General features: G+C 39.3%; 2 protein-coding genes across 3 annotated transcripts in view; one reads left to right on the plus strand and one right to left on the minus strand.

Annotated features, from left to right (window-relative positions):
- The first annotated feature begins 484 nt into the window (after positions 1 to 484).
- Positions 485 to 20,753, plus strand: tdo2a (tryptophan 2,3-dioxygenase a). Of its 2 annotated transcripts, XM_057850386.1 has the most exons (12): positions 490 to 727; positions 813 to 918; positions 4,094 to 4,184; positions 4,343 to 4,413; positions 10,701 to 10,828; positions 10,909 to 11,095; positions 14,762 to 14,869; positions 15,783 to 15,894; positions 15,989 to 16,046; positions 16,143 to 16,222; positions 16,432 to 16,522; positions 20,110 to 20,753. In XM_057850386.1, exons 1-12 carry the CDS (start codon positions 693 to 695, stop codon positions 20,261 to 20,263), a joined length of 1,221 nt encoding a protein of 406 aa, XP_057706369.1. In that variant the 5' UTR covers positions 490 to 692; the 3' UTR covers positions 20,264 to 20,753. The 2 variants fall into 2 exon arrangements, with proteins under 2 accessions (XP_057706371.1, XP_057706369.1); XM_057850388.1 differs by lacking the exons at positions 4,094 to 4,184; positions 4,343 to 4,413 and having other exon boundaries at positions 485 to 727.
- The window catches only part of ctso (cathepsin O), a 28,252-nt gene continuing 21,435 nt past the window's right edge, over positions 19,785 to 26,601 (minus strand). The window contains exons 6-8 of the mRNA XM_057850389.1: positions 26,039 to 26,202; positions 20,908 to 21,000; positions 19,785 to 20,798 (exon numbers count right to left, since the gene is read on the minus strand). Coding sequence (XP_057706372.1) covers positions 20,764 to 20,798; positions 20,908 to 21,000; positions 26,039 to 26,202 — 292 coding nt within the window. The 3' untranslated portion in view covers positions 19,785 to 20,763. The remainder of the gene's footprint in view (positions 20,799 to 20,907; positions 21,001 to 26,038; positions 26,203 to 26,601) is intronic.

A 26,601-nucleotide genomic window follows, 5' to 3' on the forward strand; every position in this document is an offset into this window, starting at 1 on the left:
GCTTCCCAATGATGTATCACGCATGCATATAAGACAATTGAAATTTGAACAAATTAGGGTCTCAGAGCGGAAGTTCAAGTCACCTGAGTGTTTTCCGCCTTATAAAAGCTGCAGGTTAGAAACGGCGAGAAAAAAGTAGCGGCTTACAGTCCGAAAAATACGGCATTCCTACACATAATGTTACATTTTCCATTTCTGTTCTATAATTGTACAAACTTGTTTTTTTTGTAAAATCCCTTATTTCCTATAATATTCCAGAATTGCACAACTATTCTCCACCAAAATGACCACACTCATGACTTCTACCTTACTTCTGCTTGTATTAAAGTTATTTTCCCTCATTTTAGTAGAACTATTGATTTTTTTTCCGATGATTCAACGCTCACTTTGCACTCCCGCCAGCTTTCACTTTTGAAGGAAAGGTCTCGAGTTCCTCTGCAAATTGTTCCTCCTGATTACTGTTGTGATGGCTTCCCGTTACCGCGCCTTTTAACCGGTCAAACAAAGTCCACTGATTCACGGCGGGGCCTCAGGTAAACAAAGCAGAGGCGTGCCGCGTGACGACAGGTGTCCTCCTCTCTGATTGGGTGACGCTGAGCTTTAAGAACAGTAAACCCGCAGATGATGATTTTAGTACATTTGAACATTTCCAAGCGCGTGCTGGTGTTTGCTGCAATTCGTTTGGACAAGTCATGAGTGGATGTCCTTATTTTGAGAAGAGGCATTTGTATGTTGTTGTTTTGAATATTATTATTGTTGCAGTAGATTTGTATGTAATATTCCATTATTTCTTCGGTTCGGTTTGTTCCCAGATTGTTTCGAAATCAGCCTCAGGAGCCTAAAGAAGAGCAAGATGTCTCTCAGGCAGGCATCAACAAGGCCAGTAAAGGAGGTGTCGTCTATGGAGATTACCTCAAGGTAAGCCTCACTGCTAAAAAATGTTCCAAGTAATTGTAGGACACCATCAAAAAAGAATCTAATTAATTAGAAGCTTTATAATCAATTATTCCAGATTAACTGAATTTTAAATGCATAGCAATGTTTATTCCAAAAGGCTACAAGGATTTCAGGATGCAATTAATTCAATACAAAACAGCAGAAAAAAAACGATTACCTTTGCAAAAATCGAAAAGATTTGAGGTGGAAGTGCCATTTTAACACATTTAAATGGTCGAAAACAGACAATAAAATAATATGACGTGCATTTCTTTCTTTAGTAAACATTGATTACTATTAGTATGCTAGGCCATACGACTTGTGCTGGGTTGTTGGGCCCAAGGTTTGTTAAATCGACAAATAAGAAACTGTGAAATCAGGGTTTCTCTATGATTTTTTTTTAAATGTATGCTGGATGGATTTATTGAGCAGTATGGCCCGGCGTTGCTCAGTTAAAAAAGTGAAAATTTGCATTTTCTATGCGAGTTTCAAACTCATTTTTCGCACTCGTTGGAGGCGTACAGAAATCAATGATCCCTTTTAAAAACACTCCCAGAGACATAAAGAAATAACTCTGTAAAATTTGGTCAAAATCTGCCCAGCCATTTTGGCCTCCATAAAACACGTACACACAGACAGCCACATAGACAAACTCAACTTTATAAAGATTAAAATATCCAGTTGAAATGAATCCCTTATTAAGAATATCCAGAAAATTGCGAAATTTTGGGGAAATCCAGCGTCTTGTTGTGGCGTACTCAAGCACAATACACAAAGTTCCATTTATACAGTGAGGAGCAGGAGTACAGTGGGGCAAATAAGTATTTAGTCAAACACTAATTGTGCAAGTGGGAGCACTTGAAAATATTAGAGAGGTCTTTAATTGTCAACATGGGTAAACCTCAACCATGAGAAAAAGAATCTGGAAAAAAACAAACAAACAGAAAAGCACATTGTTTGATTTTTAAAGAATTTATTTGCAAATCATGGTGGAAAATAAGTACAGTGGTACCTCTACATACGATCACTTCGACACACGATCTTTTCGACATCCGACGTAAAATTTGAGCCGCCATTTGTTTCTACATCCGACGAGTTGCTCGAAATACGACGACATGACAGCACTGCAAACGAACGCACGGTGGATTTTCTTGTGTGAGAAATCAACAGTTTTCAAAAAAAGTTGATACAGTTGGAGAAACAAGGAAAAAAGTAATGCTTACCTTTGAAATGAAGATGCAAGTTATAGAAAAATATGAGCTTGGGGTGCGCGTCCCTGAACTGGCTCAACAATACAGCTCCATGGTCCTCTTCCGACCACCGTTCGCCACTATTTATAAGTTAAGGTGACAATGATTATTGTGGTAACATTGCCAAGGAAATCGCCAGCTTCGTCACGTTTTTATCATTTATTTAAGAACTTATCCAACACAAAACGCCCATTGTCTTAAGCAGTTGACTGCTCTCAAGAAAACGAAAGTATTATCTCTACCGCACCGACCTATCTCACTATGACGTCAGCTTCGCGGTGCGTTCAGGGACAGTAAAAAGTGTCCGCCATATTAGAATCCAATTCGTTACATTATTTACAGGAATAATTATTAATTATTCTTATTATTATTATATTATTCTGACTTATTTATTTATAACTTATTTGTTTTTCTATGTTTAATTGCCATTTGTAACAGTGCCAGCAGTATTTATTAAGAATTTAGTGTATGTTTTTAGGCTTTGGAACGAATTAATGGAATTATAATGTATTCCTATGGGAAAATCCTGCTCGACATACGACCATTTCGACTTACAAACAAGGTCCTGGAACGAATTAAATTCGTATGTAGAGGTACCACTGTATTTGATCAACACCAAAATTTCATCTAAATACTTTGTTATGTACCCTTTGTTGGCAATAATGGAGGCCAAATGTTTTCTGTAACTCTTCAAAAGCTTTTCACACACTGTTGCTGATATTTTGGCCCATTCCTCCATGCAGATCTCCTCTAGAATGTTGATGTTTTGGGGCTGTCGTTAGGTAACACAGACTTTTCAACTCCTTCCACAGATTTTCTATGGGGTTGAGATCTGGAGAGTGGCCTATGCTTCTTATGAAGCCACTCCTTTGTTGCCATGGCTGTGTGTTTGGGATCATTGTCATGCTGAAAGACCCAGCCATGTCTTATATTCAATGCCCTTGCTAATGGAAGGAGATTTTCACTCAAAATCTCTCTATACATGGCCCCACTCATTCTTTCCTTTACACAGATCAGTCGTCCTGGTCCCTTTGCAGAAAAACAACCCCAAAGCATGATGTTTCCACCCCCATGCTTCACAGTGGGTATGGTGCAATTCAGTATTCTTTGTCCTCCAAACAAGAGAACCTGTGTTTCTACCAAAAAGTTTTATTTTGGTTACATCTGACCATAACACATTCTCCCAGTCCTCTTCTGGATCATCCAAATGCTCTCTAGTGAACCGCAGACGGGCCTGGACGTGTACTTTCTTCAGCAGGGGGTCATGTCTGGCAGGGCAGGATCTGAGTCCCTGGCGGCGCATTGTGTTACTGATAGTAGCCTTTGTTACTGTGGTCCCAGCTCTCTGTAGGTCATTCACTAGGTCCCCCCGTGTGGTTCTGGGATTTTTGCTCCCCCTTCTTGTTATCATTTTGACGCCACGGGGTGAGGAGGGAGTTGAAAGTCCGTGTTGCCCAACGACAACCCAAAAACCTCACTGCTCTAGAGATCTGCATGGAGGAATGGGCCAAAATACCAGCAACAGTGTGTGAAAAGCTTGTGAAGAGTTACAGAAAATGTTTGGCCTCTGTTATTGCCAACAAAGGGTACAGAACAAAGTATTGACATGAACTTTTGGTACAGACCAAATACTTATTTTCCAGCATGATTTGCACATAAATTCTTTAAAAATCAAACAATGTGATTTTTTTTTTTTTTTTTTTTCCACATTCTGACTCTCATGGTTGAGGTTTACCCATGTTGACAATTACAGGCCTCCCTATTATTTTCAAGTGGGAGAACTTGCACAATTAGTGGTTGACTAAATACTTATTTGCCCCACTGTACATCTTTTTAATTCAATAATGAAAATGAATGCGTTAAAGTGCCACCTCTAGTTCTAAGTGCTATTTTTACTCTGCTCCAAGCTGGATCAAATCGTGACAGCACAGGTGTTGCAGAGCGAGCTGAAGGGCAACAAGATTCACGACGAGCATCTCTTTATTGTCACGCATCAAGGTGAAACGGGCGCCTAGTTTTAAAGTGTACTATTTTGGTGGGAGGGTTTGGAGTTTGCTTATAGTCACGTTGGAAACAATAGATGATTAAGTAGACAACAGATATAACTACAGACAATATAAAGAAAAAAAAATCCTTTGTGTTGTGTTTCGTTGCAGCTTACGAGCTATGGTTCAAGCAAATTCTATTCGAGCTGGATTCAGTCCGTGAGATCTTCATTGGTGGACATGTGAGTCACATTTGTTTTTCCAGCTAGTGTTGCAATGATAATCGGCATCAGTACGTCACTAAAAATGAGGTCATCGATATTGGGGAGTACTATGAAACAACATGCCAATGTTGCACAATATGTACTTTTTGAGATTGTTTTGCCCAACCAAAGATGGCCGCCAATACACACGCCGTTTTAAATAAAGTAGGACTTGTTATTAGGGTTGTTCCGATCATGTTTTTTTGCTCCCGATGCGATCCCGATCGTTTTAGTTTGAGTATCTGCCGATCCCAATATTTCCCGATCCGATTGCTTTTTTTTGCTCCCGATTCAATTCCAATCATTCCCGATAATTTTTCCCGATCATATACATTTTGGCAATGCATTAAGAAAAAAATGAATAAAACTCGGACGAATATATACATTCAACACACAGCACATAAGTACTGTATTTGTTTATTATGACAATAAATCCTCAAGATGGCATTTACATAATTAACATTCTTTCTGTGAGAGGGATTTACGGATAGAAAGACTTGTGACTTTTTATATTGTGACTAAATATTGCCATCTAGTGTATTTGTTGAGCCTTCAGTAAATGATACTGTAGCCATGGCCAAATGCATGAAGGGAAGTGGAACCATGACTGTGCGTAGTGCTACCAATTGATATATCTTCTCTGCGTTGGGAAATAACTGAAGGTGTTAAGAAAAAGATCTATTACTACCTCTCTTCCCCACATTGCTTCCCATGATATTTCTAATCGTAGGGAGAGGGATTGTAAGGCTTTAGCCAATTAAAAAAAGGCTCCCAAGGCTGCCAAAATTCACTCTACTCATTATACGCTGCCTTTTGTCCCTCTATATAGGTAAAACGGCGCCATTACAGATTGAGCGCGACAATGCGTAACGTGATACATTTTTTAAAAAATTAATTAACGTCGTTATCGGGATAAATTTGATCACCCTACCTTAAGCCTAAACTAAAGACTCTGGATGAGTGTAACATATTATGTCTGTAACGTTAAATACAATTAGAAAATGATTTAATTAAAAAAATATATATATACTGGACTGTCTCAGAAAATTAGAATACACAATATTCTAAGTTTTTGAGACAGTCCTGTGTATATATACAGGACTGTCTCAGGAAATTAGAATACACAATATTCTAATTTCCTGAGACAGTCAGGAAATTAGAATATTGTGTATTCTAATTTCCTGAGACAGTCCTGTATATATACACAGGACTGTCTCAAAAAATTAGAATATTGTGTATTCTAATTTCCTGAGACAGTCCAGTATATATATATATATATATATATATACACTGTATTAAAAAAAAGGCATGGCCGATATTTTTTTGGTGATTTGACGTTTGTTTACTTCCGGCTGCTCCCTGAACCAAACTACGCAACTCGCCAACAATAGTTCTGCAGGTGAATTCAGTTAAAACTCGCTACAACCGCTTACTTTATAAAAGTTCAAGACACGAGACTCATATTTATTGGTGCTAAAATTAGGGTTTTGCCCAGATTTTACAGATAAATTTCGGGTGCGCATTATACACGGGTGCACGTTATGTTTGGGTAATTACGGTATTTTCAAGTACTTAAAATTCAAATACTTTCAAAACCAAAGCTGCTGGCGTCCTAAAACCAAAACAGGAACCTCCCTTAAGTATATATGAGTCTCCATGAGCAGTGACATAAAAAAATTCAGAGTCTTTCCCCTAATAAAATCCCGATTATTTTTTATACAAGTATAGCAAAACTTAAAATGGCTATAACATTCTCAAATTTTAAGATAGGTGCACAAAAATCCACAAATGCAGATATAATCACCTATATTTTCAGAAACAATAGCAATATTTAACATATCATACAAGTTTTTGCCCGAAAAGCGACTTTTCTTTTTTTGTGCAAATTTATCGCTCAATTTTCACATCAGAAACTTAATACTTGAGGAAAGCACGCAGAATCATCTTAATTTTACTCAACAAAATTAGCTATTTTCTATGTACAATCACAACTTATTTAGGTTGAATTCTGATGTTACTATTGTCCTAACATGTCTTGGCGGCTATCTGGTCCTCGTCGTTTTTAGATTGAAATGTTACATAAAAGAAAACACATAAAAGGCTATTTTTTTGTATGGACGCAGAACTTCTTGGCCAAAAAACAGGCAGTTGGTCAGTTGGCTAATTTTCTCCAATTTTTTTCACAACGTTTCAAAGTGCAAGCTTGGTGCTATTTTATATAATAATTACCTAGAATAGGGTGACCAAACATCTTCTTTTGCCCGGACAAGTCCTACTTTCACGTAGTATCCTCGTCGTCCGGGCGGGTTTTATAAATTCATAAAAATGTCCGGTTTTTATTTTTCACGGGACCAATTTGAAGAGAATCCCTCTGGCCGCTGGGTGGCAGTGCCTGCCTGCCAGGGCCGGCCCAGGCCATTTGGGGGCCCTAAGCAAAATAATGCAAAGGGCCCATATTTTTGGCCCACCATTTCATCACAGTGTACTGTGAAACCCATACATGCAATCCAAGCCATCCGTCCATATTTTGTATATTAATCAGATTTTGTTGCACTGCATACTTCAAACTTCTCACCCCAAATGATTGTCAGTACTTACAGTAGATAGTGCTAAACCTTTTTCTAAAAGAGGAAAGAAAGAAGGAAGAACTTTTATTTTTTTTAAGCTTGTAATCAAGTATCAAAACGCACAAATGTTAAATAAAGCAAACTGTAGTAAACAAAATAGAATATAAATTTAACCATTTCCAGACGGGGGCCCCCTAGTGGTCAGGGGCCCTAAGCATCTGCATAGTCTGCATATAGGCTGGGCCGACCCTGCTGCCTGCGATGACATAGCTCCTAGTAGTAGGGAGGGAAGAAGTAGTTCTTATTTTTGTTGGCAGTTTACCCCTATCATTAAGCATTACTGCCATCTACTGGGTTGATGATTTGGCCACAATGCCTGCCCAATTGTTAATTTTTTTTTTATCATAAGTACAACTGTTGACTTATGTCGGAGTTTTGACTGTAAAATCCCGTTTGGTGTCGCATCGTTGCGCTGCCGATGATTGTAAACTTTTATAGCAAAGTTTGATTCTTGCCTCAGCTAGCTATCAGTAAGCTAAACCACGCTAGGCATTATGGTAAACGTAGTTTTGAACTGCTACGTTTGGAAACATGCTGGCTGAATAGTTTGTCAGTTTATTTTGGTTATTGTTTGAGTGCAATCTAGAACATTGAATGAGAATATCAATTGAATGGGAATAACAATTTGTCAAGGGCAATTGTCGTGATGGTAATTTATAAGCCTACTGTGTGTATGTGTATTGACTGGACTACATTTCCATGGGTCTATATATATATATATATATATATATATATATATATATATATATATATATATATATGTATGTATTTTTTAAAAGTCATTATTATTTTTTATTTTTTTTCAAACTGCATTTTTCCATCCAGAGTAAGGGGGCACACTTTAAAAATATTAAAGTAGGCATCTTTGAGTGAACTTCGAGTAAAATTCAAGTATCTTGAGGCCAGGCTGAGTGTCCTCTTTTTTGGAAATCAAAATATGGTCACCCTAACCTAGAAGACTCGACCAAATCACTTTTGAGGCACTCATGCCTACTTGTATGCAGTAAAACATTTGTCCTTTTTCCACCTAAACCCGGAGTTTAAACGCAGCATGTTTGAGGTTATCACAGTGAAAGCCACCTCAACGCTCTGCCTGAGTCGGCCCCCTACGGGAAGGCAAGGCGAAATGTCTGTAAGAGTTCTCCCGTTAACTGATGTTGAAGTCTATGTATATATACATATATTTTTTTTCAAACTAAAGTGTTATCGCTATAGCATCGGCATCAGCCAATATCACACAGTCGGTATCAGTACTGGGAACCAAAAAATGGGATTGGTGCATGACTAATTCTAGCACAATCCCTCATTAAAACATTTGTTGACACTGATGGTGATATATTTGAACTGTCATTTGAACACTGCCAGCCCTCCCAAGTCAAATGGATTGGACGTTTATCACCACTAACGGCAGCCTTTGAGTTAACTTCTTGCTTTTGCTGCGTGAAAGTTCGCCACTTGAAATCCAATCTCGGAGCAAAAAACAATTAACCTTATTTGTCATTGATTGACTCGTGGATTGTTTTCACAGTTAGTTAATTAATCGTTTGCTCTTTCGTGTCCCAAATGTCAGAAAGTTTACACAAAAATTTGGTTCCCAATTAAAAGTGCAAACTGATGAATGTGGATAGGTAAATGCATTTGTATGATTGACAGTCTAACTTATTCAAAGCTATGAATTTCTATTTCACAAGATATTCATCACACACGAGACGTAAACTTTAGTGATTTAGGTTGAGTCATCCAAGTTTGCCACCCTTTAGCTGGATCTGGATTCAAATTTGGTAGCAAACGGGCAAAAATGTTTTGTTTTTTCGGAAACTCTTGAAATGGGGAAAATGAAGTTTGAAAGAACAGTTCAAGCCTTAAAGCAGGGGTCTCCAAACCGGTCCTCAAGGGCAGCTGTGGGTCCTGGTTTTTGTTCACACTGATCAAGCACAGACCTTTTAATCAATGTGGTTTCTACTTTAACAAGCAACACTTGACTGCAATCAATTGATTACACTTATAAAACACCAGATTGGTGAAACGGTGTGGTCTTGTTTTGTTGGAGTGAAATCCTGCACTCACTGCGGCCCTATGTGGAATAGTTTGGAGACCACTGCCTTAAAGGGACCCACAGTTAGAAAATACTTAAAATATAAACGTTATTATAAGTTAAAATAATTTGATATTGAAACCCCTCGGTTTTTGTTTTTATACAATTTGTAAAATGAGTTCAACTAGTAGGTCGCCTTTGTTGTTGACATCACAGGGCTGTGACGTCACATGGTTACGCTGCTGGGCTTCCAGAGTATGACTCTAAGGACATAAACATGTCATCTGTTCAATCCTTTCAATTTGAACCCGAGAGGAACATTAATGAGCATGACAGCACTGTCGAGATGGGAGCAGAAAGCAGCGACGGATGTCCAGCAGTTCCATGTTTATTCCATACTCTTTCAGCTTAGCAATTGCCAGTTGCGCCACTGTGTCACCTGGGCTAGACGTCAGTTGGAAACCAGAAATGATGAGCTCATTTGCGCGTCGGCACTGGTCGAGATCGTCAGCCCAAATTTCCAGCCACTTGATGCGAACATCTCTCTCCTCGACCGCCTGCTTGAGTTTCTCGTTTTCAGCGCGAATTAACTGGAGCTCTCTGACGATTTCTTGATTCTGGTTTTGAATCAAGCCAGTCAAGGAGACCTCCAACTTCTGTATGGAGGATTTTATTTCATCCAATCCTCCAGGTTTCAAATTCTTTGGAGCCATACTGGGAGTCGAGCTTGTGGCCCTGAGCGCTTATCGGTTAAGATAAGAGAGTGCTTCAGGAGCTAAGAGAGTGCGTCTGTACACGGTGAAGGCTGGAACAAAAATGACACCCAAAGTATTACCGTGCGATTTCAGCTTGTTTTGTTTAGATTCATACAGACAGAACACACTAAAGATGACTTAAGAAAAGTGGTTTGAATACGTTACGTGACTAATGCGGTCAATAGATCAACAATCTGCTTTAAAGCTACCACAAGAAAACACAACTCTTAAAAGTATGAGAGAGAAACACATGCAAAAAATATTTTGAGGCAATGAAAAGGCAATAAAAGTCACAATAAAAACACAAATAGTAAGTACTCACCGCTTTTGTGCTGATGTGTTGAACGTGTCACCGCGTAGAAGAAATTCCAGTAACCCGGTCGTGTTCGTCGAATGACAGAAACTACGTCATCACCCCGAGGCTCCATTGCGCACATAAAACATGGTGCCCTCCATCGGTCGAAACATGTACTAAATATTATATATGTTTAAATCAATGGCAATATTTCAAGTGTTTCTAATAACATATTTCAGTAAAAGAGAACAATTGTGCCTTATTAAAACCTATAGGTCTTTAAGTCAGAGGTTCCTTTAAAGGTAGACTTGTGGATTTTCTGTCATAGCGTCTTCAGTTTTTGTGGGTGTACTTATAAAGGGATTACATTCTAAAATTAATGTGGCCATAAAAAGCTTCTTTAGCTGTAGCTTCTCTAGACTTTTTGTGGGTCTACTCATGAAGGACATGCCTACCAAAATTCATGTGCTAAATGAAATGGGTTTTGAAGGGCTACCAAAATCACATAGTATGGTCAAACATCTGAAGGCCTATGAAACGTTTTCTCCGTACAGGTGCGAGATGAACGCAACATGCTCAAAGTCAACAATCGCATCCACAGGATCGTGGTCATCCTCAGGGTGCTGGTAGAACAGTTCACCATTCTTGAGACCATGACAGCCTTGGACTTTTTTGAATTCAGGTTTGACAATTGAGTTTCTCGTTTTTTTGTCTCTCGTTCTGGTCTGTACGCTTATTTGTTCTCTCTGGTTTTGAACATAGGGAATATCTGTCTCCGGCTTCTGGCTTCCAGAGTCTTCAGTTCCGTCTGTTGGAGAACAAAATCGGAGTGCCCCACAACATGAGAGTTCCTTACAACAGGCAACACTATCGTGACATTTTCAAGGGTCAGGACAGCGAGTTGCTACTGACTACCGAACAGGAACCCTCGCTCTTGAAATTGGTCGAGGTAAAGAAAATAACTCATTGTATTTGTCAGTTAACGCATGTGACAAGGCATGTTAGTGTTTCATCGATATCATTTTTTGGCTCACGATACCAATACTGTACCAATACCAATTTTTTTTTTAAATACTTAATTACTGCAGATTGGACATCTAACTAGTGATAAACTCATTTGAATTGTACGCCATACGATTGGACGTCGAGCTTTATCTTTTTTTTGCGCTAGCTACGTAGCAGATTGCTATCTTGAGTTGGGCAACCAGCAGTTGAAAACTACCGTAATTTTTGGACCATAAGACTCCACTTTTTTCCCTTATTTTTTAATAGGCAACACTTTATTTGACAGCGGCGTCATAACACTGCCATAAGACCGTCATAATTATGGCATGACACTATCATGAGCATTAATGAATGCTTATGACAGATGTCATTAAGTGTCATCCAGCAAATTATATCCAGCTCGGATCTTTTACATCCATTCAAAATGAGATAATTTGAAATAATTAATCTGTCATAAGCATTCATTAATGCTCATGACAGTGTCATATCACTATTATGATGGTTTTATGACAGTCTTATGGCGCTACTGTCAAATAAAGTGTTATCCAATACCATAACTAGCTATTAATGAAACAACTAGAAGAGTAACTGAAGAAAAAATTAGCACAGAACATTAATTTTGATTTGTTGTTTACATCTGTAGCGCCGCAATACATGCTAGGAGGCATGTTGGATGACAACAGTGTTGACAGCAGGTGGCAGCAGAGGTTGCCTGTCTCATCGCCGCAGCTGTCCTTACTGCATTGTGGGATATACACCAAAAGATATTAACCGATAACACTTCATTGCTTCAAGAAGTTTCATTCGGCCATTCCTGCTCCCTTGGGGGAGACAGTTAACCTCTGCTGCCACCTGCTGTCAACACTGTTGTCGTCGAACATGCCTCCTAGCATGCATTGCAGCGTTACAGATGTAAATAACAATCAAAATTCATGTTCTGTGCTCTTTCTTTAGTCTTTTTCGTAGTTTTATATATTGCTAGTTATGGTATTTGGCAACACTTGACAGTGGCGCCATAAGACTCTTATAAGACCGTCATAATTATGAAATGACATTGCCATGAGAATTAATGAATGCTAACGACATTTGTCATTTTGCGTCATCTGGCAAATTATCTCATTTTGAATGGTTGTAAAACAGTTTTTTTCAACCGGTGTGCCGTGGCACACTAGTATGCCATGAGAGATTGTCAGGTGTGCCGCGAAAAATTATAATGTTGTATTAATTTTTTGTTTGTTTGTTTACGTCGTCGGGTGGAGTTGCAGTCGGAAGGAAGGTGTAGGCAGAAAGTTCTCCGTTGTGTGCAGACGAGCGAGGTATTGCTTGTGTTGCGTTCAATAACTGCTCGGATTTCTAGCCATCAGCCACCTTGCTGTCCGCGACAATGTGGATCCCAGCACGTCTACTGTACACCATTTTATTAGACTCGTCAAGTGCCAATATACACAAAAGTGTCTTTTCCATTTTATCCATTTGACGACTATCAATCCTCCCTGTGTTTTATTCCAACACATTATCGAGGACAGCAAGGTGGCTGATGACTAGAAATCCGAGCAATTCTTGAACGTGACACGAGCAGCTATTTAGCGCCATGGTGCCAAGTAAGCTTAAAAGTCATCTCCAAACGACACACCCATCGCTTCAAAAAAAGGTCGATGGAATATTTTGTTCACCTTTGTGAAAACAGAGAAACAGGCAACTTTTTTGAGAAAAACTACAAAGGTAAATGAGAAAGCCCTGAAAGTCAGTTACCTTGTTGTTGAACTTGTTGCTAGATCCAAAAAGTCCGAAACTATGGCAGAGACGTTAATATTACCTGTCTGCAAATCCATTGTCAGAGAGATGACCAGCCCTGTTGTGGTTAAAGAAATTGCTAAAGTCCCCTTGTCTGCTAATTCCAAGCTTTTCAAGCCTAACTGCTTAAAAAAAAATTAAAAAAAAAAAATTAGGGCTGTCAAACGATTAAAAATTTTAATCGAGTTAATTACAGCTTAAAAATTAATTGTAATTAATCGCAATGCAAACCATCTATAAAATAAGCCATATTTTTCTGTAAATTATTGGTGGAATGGAAAGATAAGACACAAGATGGAAATATACATTCAACATACGGTACATAAGTACTGTATTTGTTTATTAGAACAATAAATCAACAAGATGGCATAAACATTATTAACATTCTGTTAAAGCGATCCATGGATAGAAAGACTTATAGTTCTTGAAAGATAAATGTTATGTTAGTTATGGAAATGTTATATTTAAACCCCTCTTAATGTTTTCGTTTGAATAAAATTTGTAAAATTTTCAATCAAAAAATAAACTAGTAGCCCGCCATTGTTGATGTCAATAATTACACAATGCTCATGGGTGCTGAAGCCCATAAAATCAGTCGCAACCAAGCGCCAGCAGAGGGCAACAAAACTCCAAAAAACAGAACAAGTGGACATTGCACTCTGCTGTCATTTTAATCTGTTTGAGCGGGGCATGTGCGTTAATTGCGTCAAATATTTTAACGCGATTAATTTTAAAAAATAATTACCGCCCGTTAACGCGATAATTTTGACAGCCCTAAAATAAATAAAAACAGAGCTGAGAGCTGAAGATTCCTGTTTTACTGCTTTGAGTTCATCTTAACAGGCTCAAGTTAAGCTAAGTATAAATAAGGAGAAATTATTTTATAATTAAATATACTGTACAGAAAATAATTTTGGAACATTTTGGTGTGGTATGCCGAGAGATGTTTTCCAATGTAAAAACGTGCTGTGACTCAGATAAGGTTGAAAAACACTGATGTAAAAGATCTGAGCTGGACATAAATTGAGTCGTGACATAATTTGCCAAATGACACTTTATGACATCTGTCATAAGCATTCATTCATGCCCGTGATAGTTTCATGCCATAATTATGACTGTCTTATGGCAGTGATATGACGCTGCTGTCAAATAGTTGCCTATTAACCAAAATAAATCAACAAATAAGCCACACTGTACTACACAAAGGAGCAGTGATGGCCAAATAAAGCTTCTTGAAGCAATGAAGCTTTGCAGCCAATTTGTTCAAAGCTTCATAGTGGCTCATTTGGTCTTATGACAGTCCTATGATGCCGCTGTCAAATAAAGTGTTATTGGTTAATATCTTTTGGTGTAAATATCCTATAATACAGTGTCGACAGCTGCGGCTTATAGTCCAGTGTGGCTGCCTTAGGAACAAATGCCGTTTTCGTGTAAATTTGTTGGCCAGAAGCTTATCAAAAATTACGGTAGATCTCGAAAAGTACATAGAGAGCAGCATTGATGTGCTATTTCTTAGTGCTCCCTGATACCGATGACGACATTTTTGTGCCGTATCAATATTTCTACTAGTATCAGTATCGATGCAACACTATTCTTAACCTGACTGGGCTGTAAGTAGTTGCCTATTCATTTGCTACACTGTACATATGCCATATGAAAGAAATGAACATCAGGTATTGTAGCAGTGTGACTGTAGGATGCAATAAGTAGCAACAAATGTAATATTGGTAGTCCTGGTGGTGATAGAGGTACTTTGCAACGACGGGAACTCTGAATACAAATGAAATACTGTATTTTACTTTACGCGTGTTTAAAGGAGTGGCTGGAGAGGACTCCTGGCCTGGAAACAGATGGCTTCAACTTCTGGGAGAGTCTGGAAATCAACATCTTTAACGGCATACATAAGGAAGAGCAGAATATTGAGGTAAGAAAATCATTTTAAAAAATTACGGCTGTCAAATTTATCGCGTTAACTGGCGGTAATTGATTTTTTTAATTAATCACGTTAGATGCAATTAACACATGCACGGAATGACCCGTTCATGCCTTGCCTGAAATAGTTTAAAATGACACCATTTTAGCACATTGAGAGAGAAACAGCAGAGAAATGCGAGTGGGCACAGGCGTTCATTGGACCGCGCCTTTATTGTCTTAACCTTTGGCAGCCACTACTAACAGTCATGGTTGCCCAACTTCCCATCATGCATTTGGGCGGAGCAAGAGACAATCATTTTCTTAACACACCTAAATGAACACAACGCAAAACATACTGTATACCATTTGCAGCCACCACTGACAGTCATGGTTGCCCAACTTCCCATCATGCATTTGGGCGGAACAGTTAAGTCGCTACAGTATTTAGTGAAAGCACGACAAAAATAATATTCCTATCTCTCAAAAAAATAATGTTCACAAAAAGAAAAGCGCTCAATGCAAAGTGATAAACATTAAGAGGGGTTTTAATATAAAATTACTATAACTTGTACTCAATTTTTTAAAGAACTACAAGTCTTTCTATCCGTGGATCCCTTTAACAGAAAGAATGTTAATAATGTTAACGCCATCTTGTGGATTTATTGTTATAATAAACAAATACAGTACTTATGTACAGTATGTTGAATGTTTATGTCCGTCTTGTGTCTTATCTTTCCATTCCAACAATAATTTACAGAAAAATATGGCATATTTTAGAGATGGTTTGAATTGCGATTAATTACGATTCATTAATTTTGAAGCTGTGATTAACTCGATTAAAAATTTTAATCGTTTAACAGCCCTAAAAAAATACAAATTGATTTTGAATTAAAGCATGTTGTTGTGATGTTTGTGATCTGCAGCAAATGTCAGACTGTGAGGACAAAGAGGAGATGATGGCTGAGTTGCTGAAGCAGAAGGAACTTTTCACTGCCTTGTTTGACATCAAGCATCATGAGCACCTACTCGGTAAAGGTAAAAAAAAAACAACTTCCTGACGTTAAATTTGATACATTTGAAGAATATACATAGTGAACTGTAGCACACGTATGTTAAATTTTCCTTAAAGGTGAGAGGCGGCTATCTTACAAAGCTCTACAAGGTGCTCTCATGATCTACTTCTATAGGTAATGACATTTGTTTAGATTGATTTTTGTTTTTACTGCTAATAGTGCTACTAGAGTAGTTGTGTTGATTTTGTGTGTGTGTGTGTGTCAAACTAGGGAAGAGCCTCGGTTCCAGGTTCCTTTCCAGCTGCTCACCTCCCTAATGGACATCGACATGCTCATGACAAAATGGAGATGTGAGTATGCCAACACGACAGCACACATTAATGAATGATGGAGTATTTGGCGTTAGGCCCATGCGCACTGACGGGGAAGTTTGCCCTGCTAAAAGTTAGTCTGAAGCCTTCGGGAAGCTCATCTGCTTCAGCTCGATACATTTTCTCCCACACCTGCCCTGGTGCTTGTCTATTAATTATTGACATCTCTTTCTGTATTGTTGTTTTAGACAATCACGTATGCATGGTGCACCGGATGATTGGCAGCAAGGCGGGCACAGGGGGCTCGTCTGGATACCACTACCTGAGATCAACTGTCAGGTATTCTACGTGTGTGTGTTTAAGCCTGCATTTTAGAAATTCACTGCAGCAGTACTGGGACAAACCTTTCTCCGTCTTGGAGTAATTTAGATCAGATGTATTTTTATCGCCCTACTTATTGGAATATAGCCCAGCTATCGAAAAATGTAGTACAGCTCGGCCAGCGGTTGACCATGAATACATATGAAGTCATTCTCATCAATTTCTGCTGGTGTCAAGGCTTACTACAAATCCAACGTAGATACCAAGAAGGTTCATATCATTGTTTTGACCCGGACAGAATCAAACAACAATGCAATGATCCCTCGCTACTTCGCGCTTCAAACTTGGCGCCCTCAATCCATCGCGGATTTTTTTTCAATAAAAAAATAATTACATATGAGCTGTCCCAAGCCGATTGCGTAGTCTCACTCCCCCTAACTCCCTCTATCTGCTCTGTGTTGGTCAGGCAATCGTTAATATTAAAGTTAACGATGATTGACAGATAGTTAAGGTTTGATCTTGCCGGAGACGCTTGCTTCAAAGCGCCGCATTCGTCAACATCGTTTAACTTGTTAAACAGTTGCTGTGGCAACTAATTGTGCGTAAGTGAGCAGCTTGAACAGATTTGAGTGGACTCACTCAATTAAACATTAAAAAAAGCCAAGCATTTTTCTACTTTATTCTTGTTTAAAAATAACTCAGTGGGACAGTAACATGTTTAAAATTTAATAACTTTAAAGCTTAAAAAACACCTATCAATTTTTTTTTTTAATTTTATTTTTGGAGAAAAAAGTGAAAAAACACGTTTTATATGTATCTCCTTCCAATTCCAAATCGGAATAAATACTTTGAATACATTTGGGGGGGGGGGGGCGCTACTTTGCAGTTTTTCACTTATCTCGGCAGGCAGGTCCTGGTCCCCGTTAACCGCGAAAAAAGAGGGATCGCTCTATATACTACAAACTTTATATATTCAAATAATGTAACGTAACAGAAAACAAGTATATTTTGAAATGAAAAATACACTGACACCCTAACAAGGTTCCCAGGGCATTTGGAAGCAAAACAGCCCAACAGCATCACTGACCCACCCCCATACTTCACAGTGGGTATGAGGTGCTTTTCAGCATGTGCATCTTTCGTGGCACGCCAGACCCACTTAGAGTCTTTGGTTCCAAAAAGCTCAACCTTGGTTTCATCTGACCAAGTTTTGGTGGCTTTGGTGCATGGCATCATGAATGCTTTGAAATACCAGGACATTTTAAATCAAAATCTGTTGCCCTCTGCCCGAAAGCTGAAGATGGGTCGTCACTGGGTCTTTTCAGCAAAACAATGACCCTAAACATATGGCCAAATCTACACAGAAATGGTTCACCAGACACAAAATCAAGCTCCTCCCATGGCCAACTCAGTCCCCAGACTTTGTTTTGTTGGCAAAAGGGGGTTGTACAAAGTATTAACACCAGGGGTGATAATAATTGTGACACACATTATTTGATGTCAAATAATTCTTTCTTTATGTGGGATTTTTTTCCCCACTGAATAAATGCACTTGTATTGAAGGTTGGATTTTTCTCTTTTTTTTTCCATTAAGGTCCAGTATCATTTCAATAATATATATATATATATATATATATACAGTGCCTTGCAAAAGTATTCGGCCCCCTTGAATCTTGCAACCTTTCGCCACATTTCAGGCTTCAAACATAAAGATATGAAATTTAATTTTTTGTCAAGAATCAACAACAAGTGGGACACAATCGTGAAGTGGAACAACATTTATTGGATAATTTAAACTTTTTTAACAAATAAAAAACTGAAAAGTGGGGCGTGCAATATTATTCGGCCCCTTTACTTTCAGTGCATAAAACTCACTCCAGAAGTTCAGTGAGGATCTCTGAATGATCCAATGTTGTCCTAAATGACCGATGATGATAAATAGAACCCACCTGTGTGTAATCAAGTCTCCGTATAAATGCACCTGCTCTGTGATAGTCTCAGGGTTCTGTTTAAAGTGCAGAGAGCATTATGAAAACCAAGGAACACACCAGGCAGGTCCGAGATACTGTTGTGGAGAAATTTAAAGCCGGATTTGGATACAAAAAGATTTCCCAAGCTTTAAACATCTCAAGGAGCACTGTGCAAGCCATCATATTGAAATGGAAAGAGCATCAGACCACTGCAATTCTACCAAGACCCGGCCGTCCTTCCAAACTTTCTTCTCAAACAAGGAGAAAACTGATCAGAGATGCAGCCAAGAGGCCCATGATCACTCTGGATGAACTGCAGAGATCTACAGCTGAGGTGGGAGAGTCTGTCCATAGGACAACAATCAGTCGTACACTGCACAAATCTGGCCTTTATGGAAGAGTGGCAAGAAGAAAGCCATTTCTCAAAGATATCCATAAAAAGTCTCGTTTAAAGTTTGCCACAAGCCACCTGGGAGACACACCAAACATGTGGAAGAAGGTGCTCTGGTCAGATGAAACCAAAATTGAACTTTTTGGCCACAATGCAAAACGATATGTTTGGCGTAAAAGCAACACAGCTCATCACCCTGAACACACCATCCCCACTGTCAAACATGGTGGTGGGAGCATCATGGTTTGGGCCTGCTTTTTTTTAGCAGGGACAGGGAAGATGGTTAAAATTGACGGGAAGATGGATGCAGCCAAATACAGGCACATTCTGGAAGAAAACCTGTTGGTATCTGCACAAGACCTGAGACTGGGACGGAGATTTATCTTCCAACAGGACAATGATCCAAAACATAAAGCCAAATCTACAATGGAATGGTTCAAAAATAAACGTATCCAGGTGTTAGAATGGCCAAGTCAAAGTCCAGACCTGAATCCAATCGAGAATCTATGGAAAGAGCTGAAGACTGCTGTTCACAAACACTCTCCATCCAACCTCACTGAGCTCGAGCTGTTTTGCAAGGAAGAATGGGCAAGAATGTCAGTCTCTCGATGTGCAAAACTGATAGAAACATACCCCAAGCAACTTGCAGCTGTAATTGGAGCAAAAGGTGGCGCTACAAAGTGTTAACGCAAGGGGGCCGAATAATATTGCACGCCCCCCTTTTCAGTTATTTATTTGTTAAAAAAGTTAAAATTATCCAATAAATTTTGTTCCACTTCACGATTGTGTCCCACTTGTTGTTGATTCTTGACAAAAAATTAAAATTTTATATCTTAATGTTTGAAGCCTGAAATGTGGCGAAAGGTTGCAAGGTTCAAGGGGGCCGAATACTTTTGCAAGGCACTGTATATATATATATATATATATATATATATATATATATATTACAAGCTAAAAAACACATCTTAACCAGGGGTGCCAATAATTATGGAGGGCACTGTATAATATGTAATATACACCTTACAGTTTGGTACATTTAATCGTTTTTCTCCCATTATACTGTTTTTATGATCAGGACAATCCAAAATGGGAATCCCAATTACATTTTGATAAATGACCCAACCCTAATGGCAACCTTAGCACCCCGGTGTTACAATACCACTCCTTGTTTCATGCTGGTACATATCATTGACAGGACAAAGCTGACTAATTTTTAATTTATGATTTTGCTTTCTTCTCTGCAGTGACCGCTACAAAGTCTTTGTGGACTTGTTCAACCTGGCCACGTACCTAGTGCCTCGCCATTGGGTGCCCAAGTTGACTCCCGATGTCCACACCTTCCTTTACACGGCTGAGTGCTGCGACAGCTCCTACTGCAGCAGCGAGGACTCGGACTAGCTCAGAAAATGACAAGAGAAGAGGAAAAAAACACATACAAAAAGACTTGTTATGCATAACTTGTTCATCTTTCCACATGACCACTTTTTCATCCATAAAGCACACTAAGTATTACGTGGCGATCCCGCGAGGATGTAAATACAGTTAGTTTATAATAATATGATGCTTAGCATCTAAAACTATTTGCACAGCATGGAAATTAAGAAAATGTGATGTGTATATAATGTTCATATGCTCACTGGACACGACATTAGGCACGTCTACTCTGATAAGCGCAAATATTAGTAGTATACATAGTTATGTCCAGTTAGTGTCAGTTCCACATTTTATTATACGTCTAATATATTGTTTACTATAATTTCTGTATGCGAACCGGTATCATTTTGTATTTAAAAGAAATGTTTGTTGTACATAGCATTTGTTCTGAATTAAGGGTGTATTTTTGTGCCTAAATAAAGCCCAACATCAAATCCCTTGTAAAGTGATTTATTTGCATGCTGTCAAACCAACACAGCCGCCACAGAACCCGCAATACCTGGAAACACACGAGGCAAAGGAAATATTAAGGTCGATCCCATAGGGCTTGATAAAAATTATGGCAAGAACATTGAAAAAAAAAAGCCAAAGTCCATGTTTACACTCACCGCAAAGGTTGCTGCCAATTTTGACGTAAGCATAACCCTGGCTTCCCCAGTCTGTGCCCCAGGAATTTTGTACTATCCAGAAAGGTATTGCCCCTAATGAAAAACAACAAACAGCATAGTCAATTATTTCCAGAGTACAGAACAACTTGGCATGTGAAAGGTTGCATAATTGCTTTGAGTAAATACTTGCAAACAGTGGCCAAATCCAAGAGAAACACTAAATAGATGCACTAATATACAACAAGTGGTTTGGAAGTATCCAGACAACTGCAAAAGTCACTATGATCAGAGTCACAAGTCCCGAGTCTTACCTGTTGTCAAGTCGACTCGGGTCACGAGATTATATCGAGTCAAGTTGACTCGAGTCAAGAGGTTATTTCGGGTCAAGTTGAGTCGAGTCATGAGGTTATGTCGAGTCGACTCAAGTAATGAGGTTATGTCGAGTCAGGCTGAGTTGAGTTATGAGGTTATGTCGAGTCGAATCTCGAGGTCATGTCGAGTCGAGCCGAGTCACTAGGTTGTAAAGACGAGTCGTGCCAAGTTAAAAGGTTGTCGAGTCCAGTCAAGTCACATGTTAGTCAAGGCCATCACCATTTTGCCCCAGCCCACTCGAGTCATTGTCTCACGAGTCACGTTGAGTCGAGTAATGAGGTTATGTCGAGTCGAGCAGAGCCACAAGGTTGTAAAGACCAATCGTGTCAAGTCAAAAGGTTGTCGAGACGTGTCGAGTCACATGTTAGTCAAGGCCATAACCGTTATGTCGAGTCGACTCAAGTCATGAGGTTATGTCGAGTCGAATCTCGAGGTCATGTCGAGTCGAGCTGAGTCACAAGGTTGTAAAGACGAGTCGTGCCAAGTTAAAAGGTTGTCGAGTCCAGTCAAGTCGAATCACGTTAGTCAAGGCCATCATCATTGTGCCCCAGCCCACTCGAGTCATTGTCTCATGAGTCGAGTTTTGAGGTTTTGTCGAGTCGAGTCTCAAGGTCATGTCGAGTCGAGTCACTAGGTTGTAAAGACGAGTCGTGCCAAGTTAAAAGGTTGTCGAGTCCAGTCAAGTCACATGTTAGTCAAGGCCATGACCATTGTGCCCCAGTCCACTCGAGTCATTGGCTCACGAGTCACGTTGAGTCGAGTAATGAGGTTATGTCGAGTAGAGTCTCGAGGTCATGTCGAGTCGAGCAGAGCCACAAGGTTGTAAAGACCAGTCATGTCAAGTCAAAAGGTTGTCGAGACGAGTCGAGTCACATGTTAGTCAAGGCCATAACCATTGTGCCCCAGCTCACTCGAGTCATTGTCTCACGAGTCAAGTTGAGTCGAGTCATGAGGTTATGTCGAGTCGAGTCTCATGGTCATGTCGAGTCGAGTCACAAGGTTGTAAAGACGAGTCGTGTCAAGTCAAAAGGTTCTCGAGTCGAGTCAAATCGAGTCACAAGTTAGTCAAGGCCTTCAACATTGTTCCCCAGCCCACACACAAAGCACTCAGGGTTATGTTTGAGGCAAACCTCATGTAAGTCAATATAAAAAAATGCAGTATAGATTACAGGGAATTTAATTGATTTTTGATTGCTATGATGTTCCGCAAGGGGGCGGCGAAAGCGGCCAAGGCGACCAAGCGGATCATTAGCAGGTAGGAAGCAATCTACGATCCATGATTTTTGAGTCAGTTTTGTCGCGTCTCAAGTCAATGTCTCTTGAGTCAAGTTGAGTCGGGTCATGATGTTATGTCGAGTCGAGTCTCGAGGTCATGTCGAGCCGAGTCACAAGGTAGTAAAGACAAGTCGTGTCAAGTGAAAGGTTGAAGAGACGAGTCATGTCAAGTCAAAAGGTGGTCGAGTCAAGTCGAGTCACACGTTAGTCAAGGCTAGCACCATTATTCCCAAGCCCACCCACAAAGCACTCAGGTTTATCTTTGAGTGAAACCGTACTGTCAATGTAAGTCAATGCAAAATAAAAACGGAGTATAGATTGCAGAGAATTGGACAGATTTTTGATTGCCATAATGTTCCGTGAGAGCGTGGCTATTGCAGCCAAGGCGACCAAGCGGATCATTGCCAAGCAGGAACCAATCAACGATCTAGTTTTTTGAGTGAGTTTGTCGAGTCTCGAGTCAAAGTCTCACGAGTCAAGTTGAGTCGAGTCATGACATTATGTCAAGTCTAGTCTCGAGGTCATGTCGAGTCGAGCCGAGACACAAGGTTGTAAAGACGAGTCGTGTCAACTCAAAAGGTTGTTGAGACGAGTCGAGTCACATGTTAGTCAAGGTCATCACCATTGTTCCCCAGCACACCCACAAAGCACTCAGGTTTATGTTTGAGAGAAACCTAATGTAAGTCACTGTAAAAAATGCAGTATAGACTGCAGGGAATTTGATTGATTTTTGATTGCCATGATGTTCCGCGAGGGCGTGGCAAGAGCGGCCAAGGCGGCCAAGCGGATCATTGGCAGGTTGGAAGCAATCTACGATCAGAGTTTTTCGAGTCAAGTTTTGTTGAGTCTCGAGTCATTGTCGAGTCTCGAGTCATTGTCTCACGAGTCAAGTTGAGTTGAGTCATGAGGTTATGTCGAGTCGAGTCTCGAGGTCATTTCGAGTCTAGCCGAGACACAAGGTTGTAAAGACGAGTTGTGTCAAGTCAAAGGTTGTAAAGATGAGTTGTGTTAAGTCAAAAGGTTGTCGAGTCGTGTCGAGTCGAGTCACACGTTAGTCAAGGCTAGCACCCCTGTTACCCAGCCCACCCACAAAGCACTCTGGTTTATCTTTGAGTGAAACCGTACTGTCAATGTAAGTCAATGCAAAATGAAAAAAAAAAAAAAAAAAAAAAACGGAGTATAGATTGAAGAGAATTTGACTGATTTTTGATTGCCATAATGGTCCTTGGCGAGAGTGGCCAAGGCGACCAAACGGATCATTGGCAGGTGGGAAGCAATCTACGATTCAAGATTTTTGAGTCAGTTTGTCGAGTCTCGAGTCATTGTCTCATGAGTCAAGTCGAACCGAGTCTTGATTTATTGCCTCCCAAGTGGACTCGAGTCATGAGTCTCGGACTCTCCCAGCCCAACCAAGTCAAATGCGCATCTGCGTTTTTTTCTTCAAGTCCGAGTCGATTTGCAAGTCGCCGAATCTATGCATATATAGTCCGAGTCCCTGTGACTCGAGTCCAATTGTCTGTAAGCATCCCAAATGCTTCATTACTCACAGCTGAAAGCCCGCCAAGTCACTAGTCAAGCAGTTGTTGTTCTTCTATTTCTTGTTCTTGTGGACACTAACTTTGAAGTCCTACTCCTCCGTTATTTGTGAACTAATCATCTTAAAACTTGGTAGCTATGTAGCATAGGCCATTATCTATCAATCCTTGGAGCCTGATTTTCTGTTTTTGTCTCATTTTTATTTTAAGGATCAGCACATGGGAAAATTAGGTATCTGCCAACCGTCAAGACTTTGAACGTGTTGATATTGTTGGGGAAAGTCAAATACGAAGATATCCAATTTAGTGTACATTTTTATTTGCTACTTTAACTTGTCAAATGGGAAGTGTGGTGTCAACAATTGGGAACAGCTGATCTTGGATAATGCCAAAACTTTATTTAAAAAGGTATAAATTACCCCACAAAATAAGTCAAAACAAAGGCTTTAGGATAGTTTGGGCTCAATGACAAAGCCACACACCCACTTTTGGCATCGCATAAGAACCCCCCACATTTCCCATCATACATCCTTTAATATATAATTCTTCTAATAAGCCTTTCCTAAACTTTAATTGCACAGAACAGTTTCAACATCCCAACAGAGACGGTGGCCCCTACTCGTAAAGCACAGCAATGTACTCGCAAGTATTACATAACATTGTGATGATATAACTACACCTTGATGTTACAACATAGTCAACATCCAAAGAGGCCAACAATTGAATACTAATGATGGGACAAATCATTTTTTACTCAGAACTCTGCAGCGAAGATTACGTTTACAACATCAATAGTGGATAAAATGCGGGGGAAACTAAAAAAGAAAGTCGATTCTACATTTGCATTATGTTCTTTTGTATTTAATGGTCATACTTGGCCTTGGGAGACATGCATTTATAGCAACTCCCCTGAAGGATGGTGCTCATTTCAGGCTTTCTTGGCTTGTTTTTTCAAGTGTTTAAATAAGATTGTCTTTTTCCGCTCTGGTACAAGTGTGAAATAAGTACATTTGAACTCAATTTGAGCTACTTTGGGGGGGGGGGAAATCCTATTATAAAAGTTTCAAAATGTGGTTCATAAATACAAGTACCAAAATAGAAGTAAAACTTCCACAAATAAACATGGATCATTTATTTTAAAATTTAATAATATTCTAATGAAATTAACTTCAATTATTCATTCCTTCATTATCTTTACGAGGATCGCTTCTGGGCATGCAAGAGCAATACCCAGGTTACAAGTGGCAAGAGGCTGGGTAAATACTTTTGATATGAACTGCGATTGGAAAAAAAAAATATTGGTTAATATTGTTTAAATATTAAAAAGATATATGTATATATACAGTTAAGGCCAAAAGTTTGGACACACCTTCTCATTTGTGCATTTTCTTTATTTTCGTGACTATTTACATTGTAAATTCTCACTGAAGGTAATAAAACAATGACTGAACACGTGTAGAATTATGTACTTGCCCAAAAATAACTAAATAACAAAAAACCTGTATTATATTCTAGTATCTTCAAAGTAGCCACCCTTTGCTGTTTATTTTTTTGCACACTCTAGCCATTGTCTTGATGAGCTTCAAGAGGGAGTCACCTAAAATGGTTTTTGACTTCATAGGTATGCCTTTTCAGGGTTAACGAGTGGAAATTATTGCTTTATCAATATTGGGACCTTCATTTGAATGAGGTGTGTCTAAACTTTTGGCCTGTACTGTACATAAGTGCCATAAGTCCATAAATAAATCATGCCAAAATACCCCCCAAATCTGGAATGATAATAAAACAAAGGTATGTACATAAAACGGTTAAATTATGATGGAAAAATATAAATACAATTATTGAATTTAAAACTTTATTACTAAAGGAAATTAGATATCAAACATTATTTAATGAAATACATTAAGTTTTAAGATTCAAACATGTTCATTGGGTGTAGACTGGCATACCGGTGGTGTCATAACCCACCACGAGCACTGCGTGGTTGGGCCAATGACTGGAACAGTGGTGCTGGATGATTCCTCCCAAGTAGTCCTGCCAACTGACTGCATCCACGAGGGCAGAGAGAGGACCTCGTGCCACCAGCTCTGCCTTCATTGCCTCCTCCTGACCGCTAGAGGGAGCAGAAGAGCAGAAACAACATTATTCCTGCTGGAAAGGATTGCCATATTGTGGGGATTAGGGATGGGAATTGATAGGATTTTTACGATTCCGATTCCATTATCGATATTGATTAACGATTCGATTCTTTATCGATTCTTTTATCGATTCTAATTTGGGGAAAAAGAAGAACAAATGTTTTGATTGGCATTGAGTTTGTTTAATCAGAAGTCACAACCTTAAAAACTCACAACTAGGTCAAAAGAGGCCCAAAGCCTCAATATTAACTGTGGCAATAAGTGGCAAATGCACAAGAATGTAACATTTTACTAAAACATTTTTGTAACAGAAATAAAAAATATTGGTATATATTGGCATATAGGTCGTTGGTCCGCCGTTAGCAATATGTGTT

The sequence above is a fragment of the Corythoichthys intestinalis genome, chromosome 11, assembly GCF_030265065.1.
Source record: "Corythoichthys intestinalis isolate RoL2023-P3 chromosome 11, ASM3026506v1, whole genome shotgun sequence".
NCBI lineage: Eukaryota > Metazoa > Chordata > Actinopteri > Syngnathiformes > Syngnathidae > Corythoichthys > Corythoichthys intestinalis.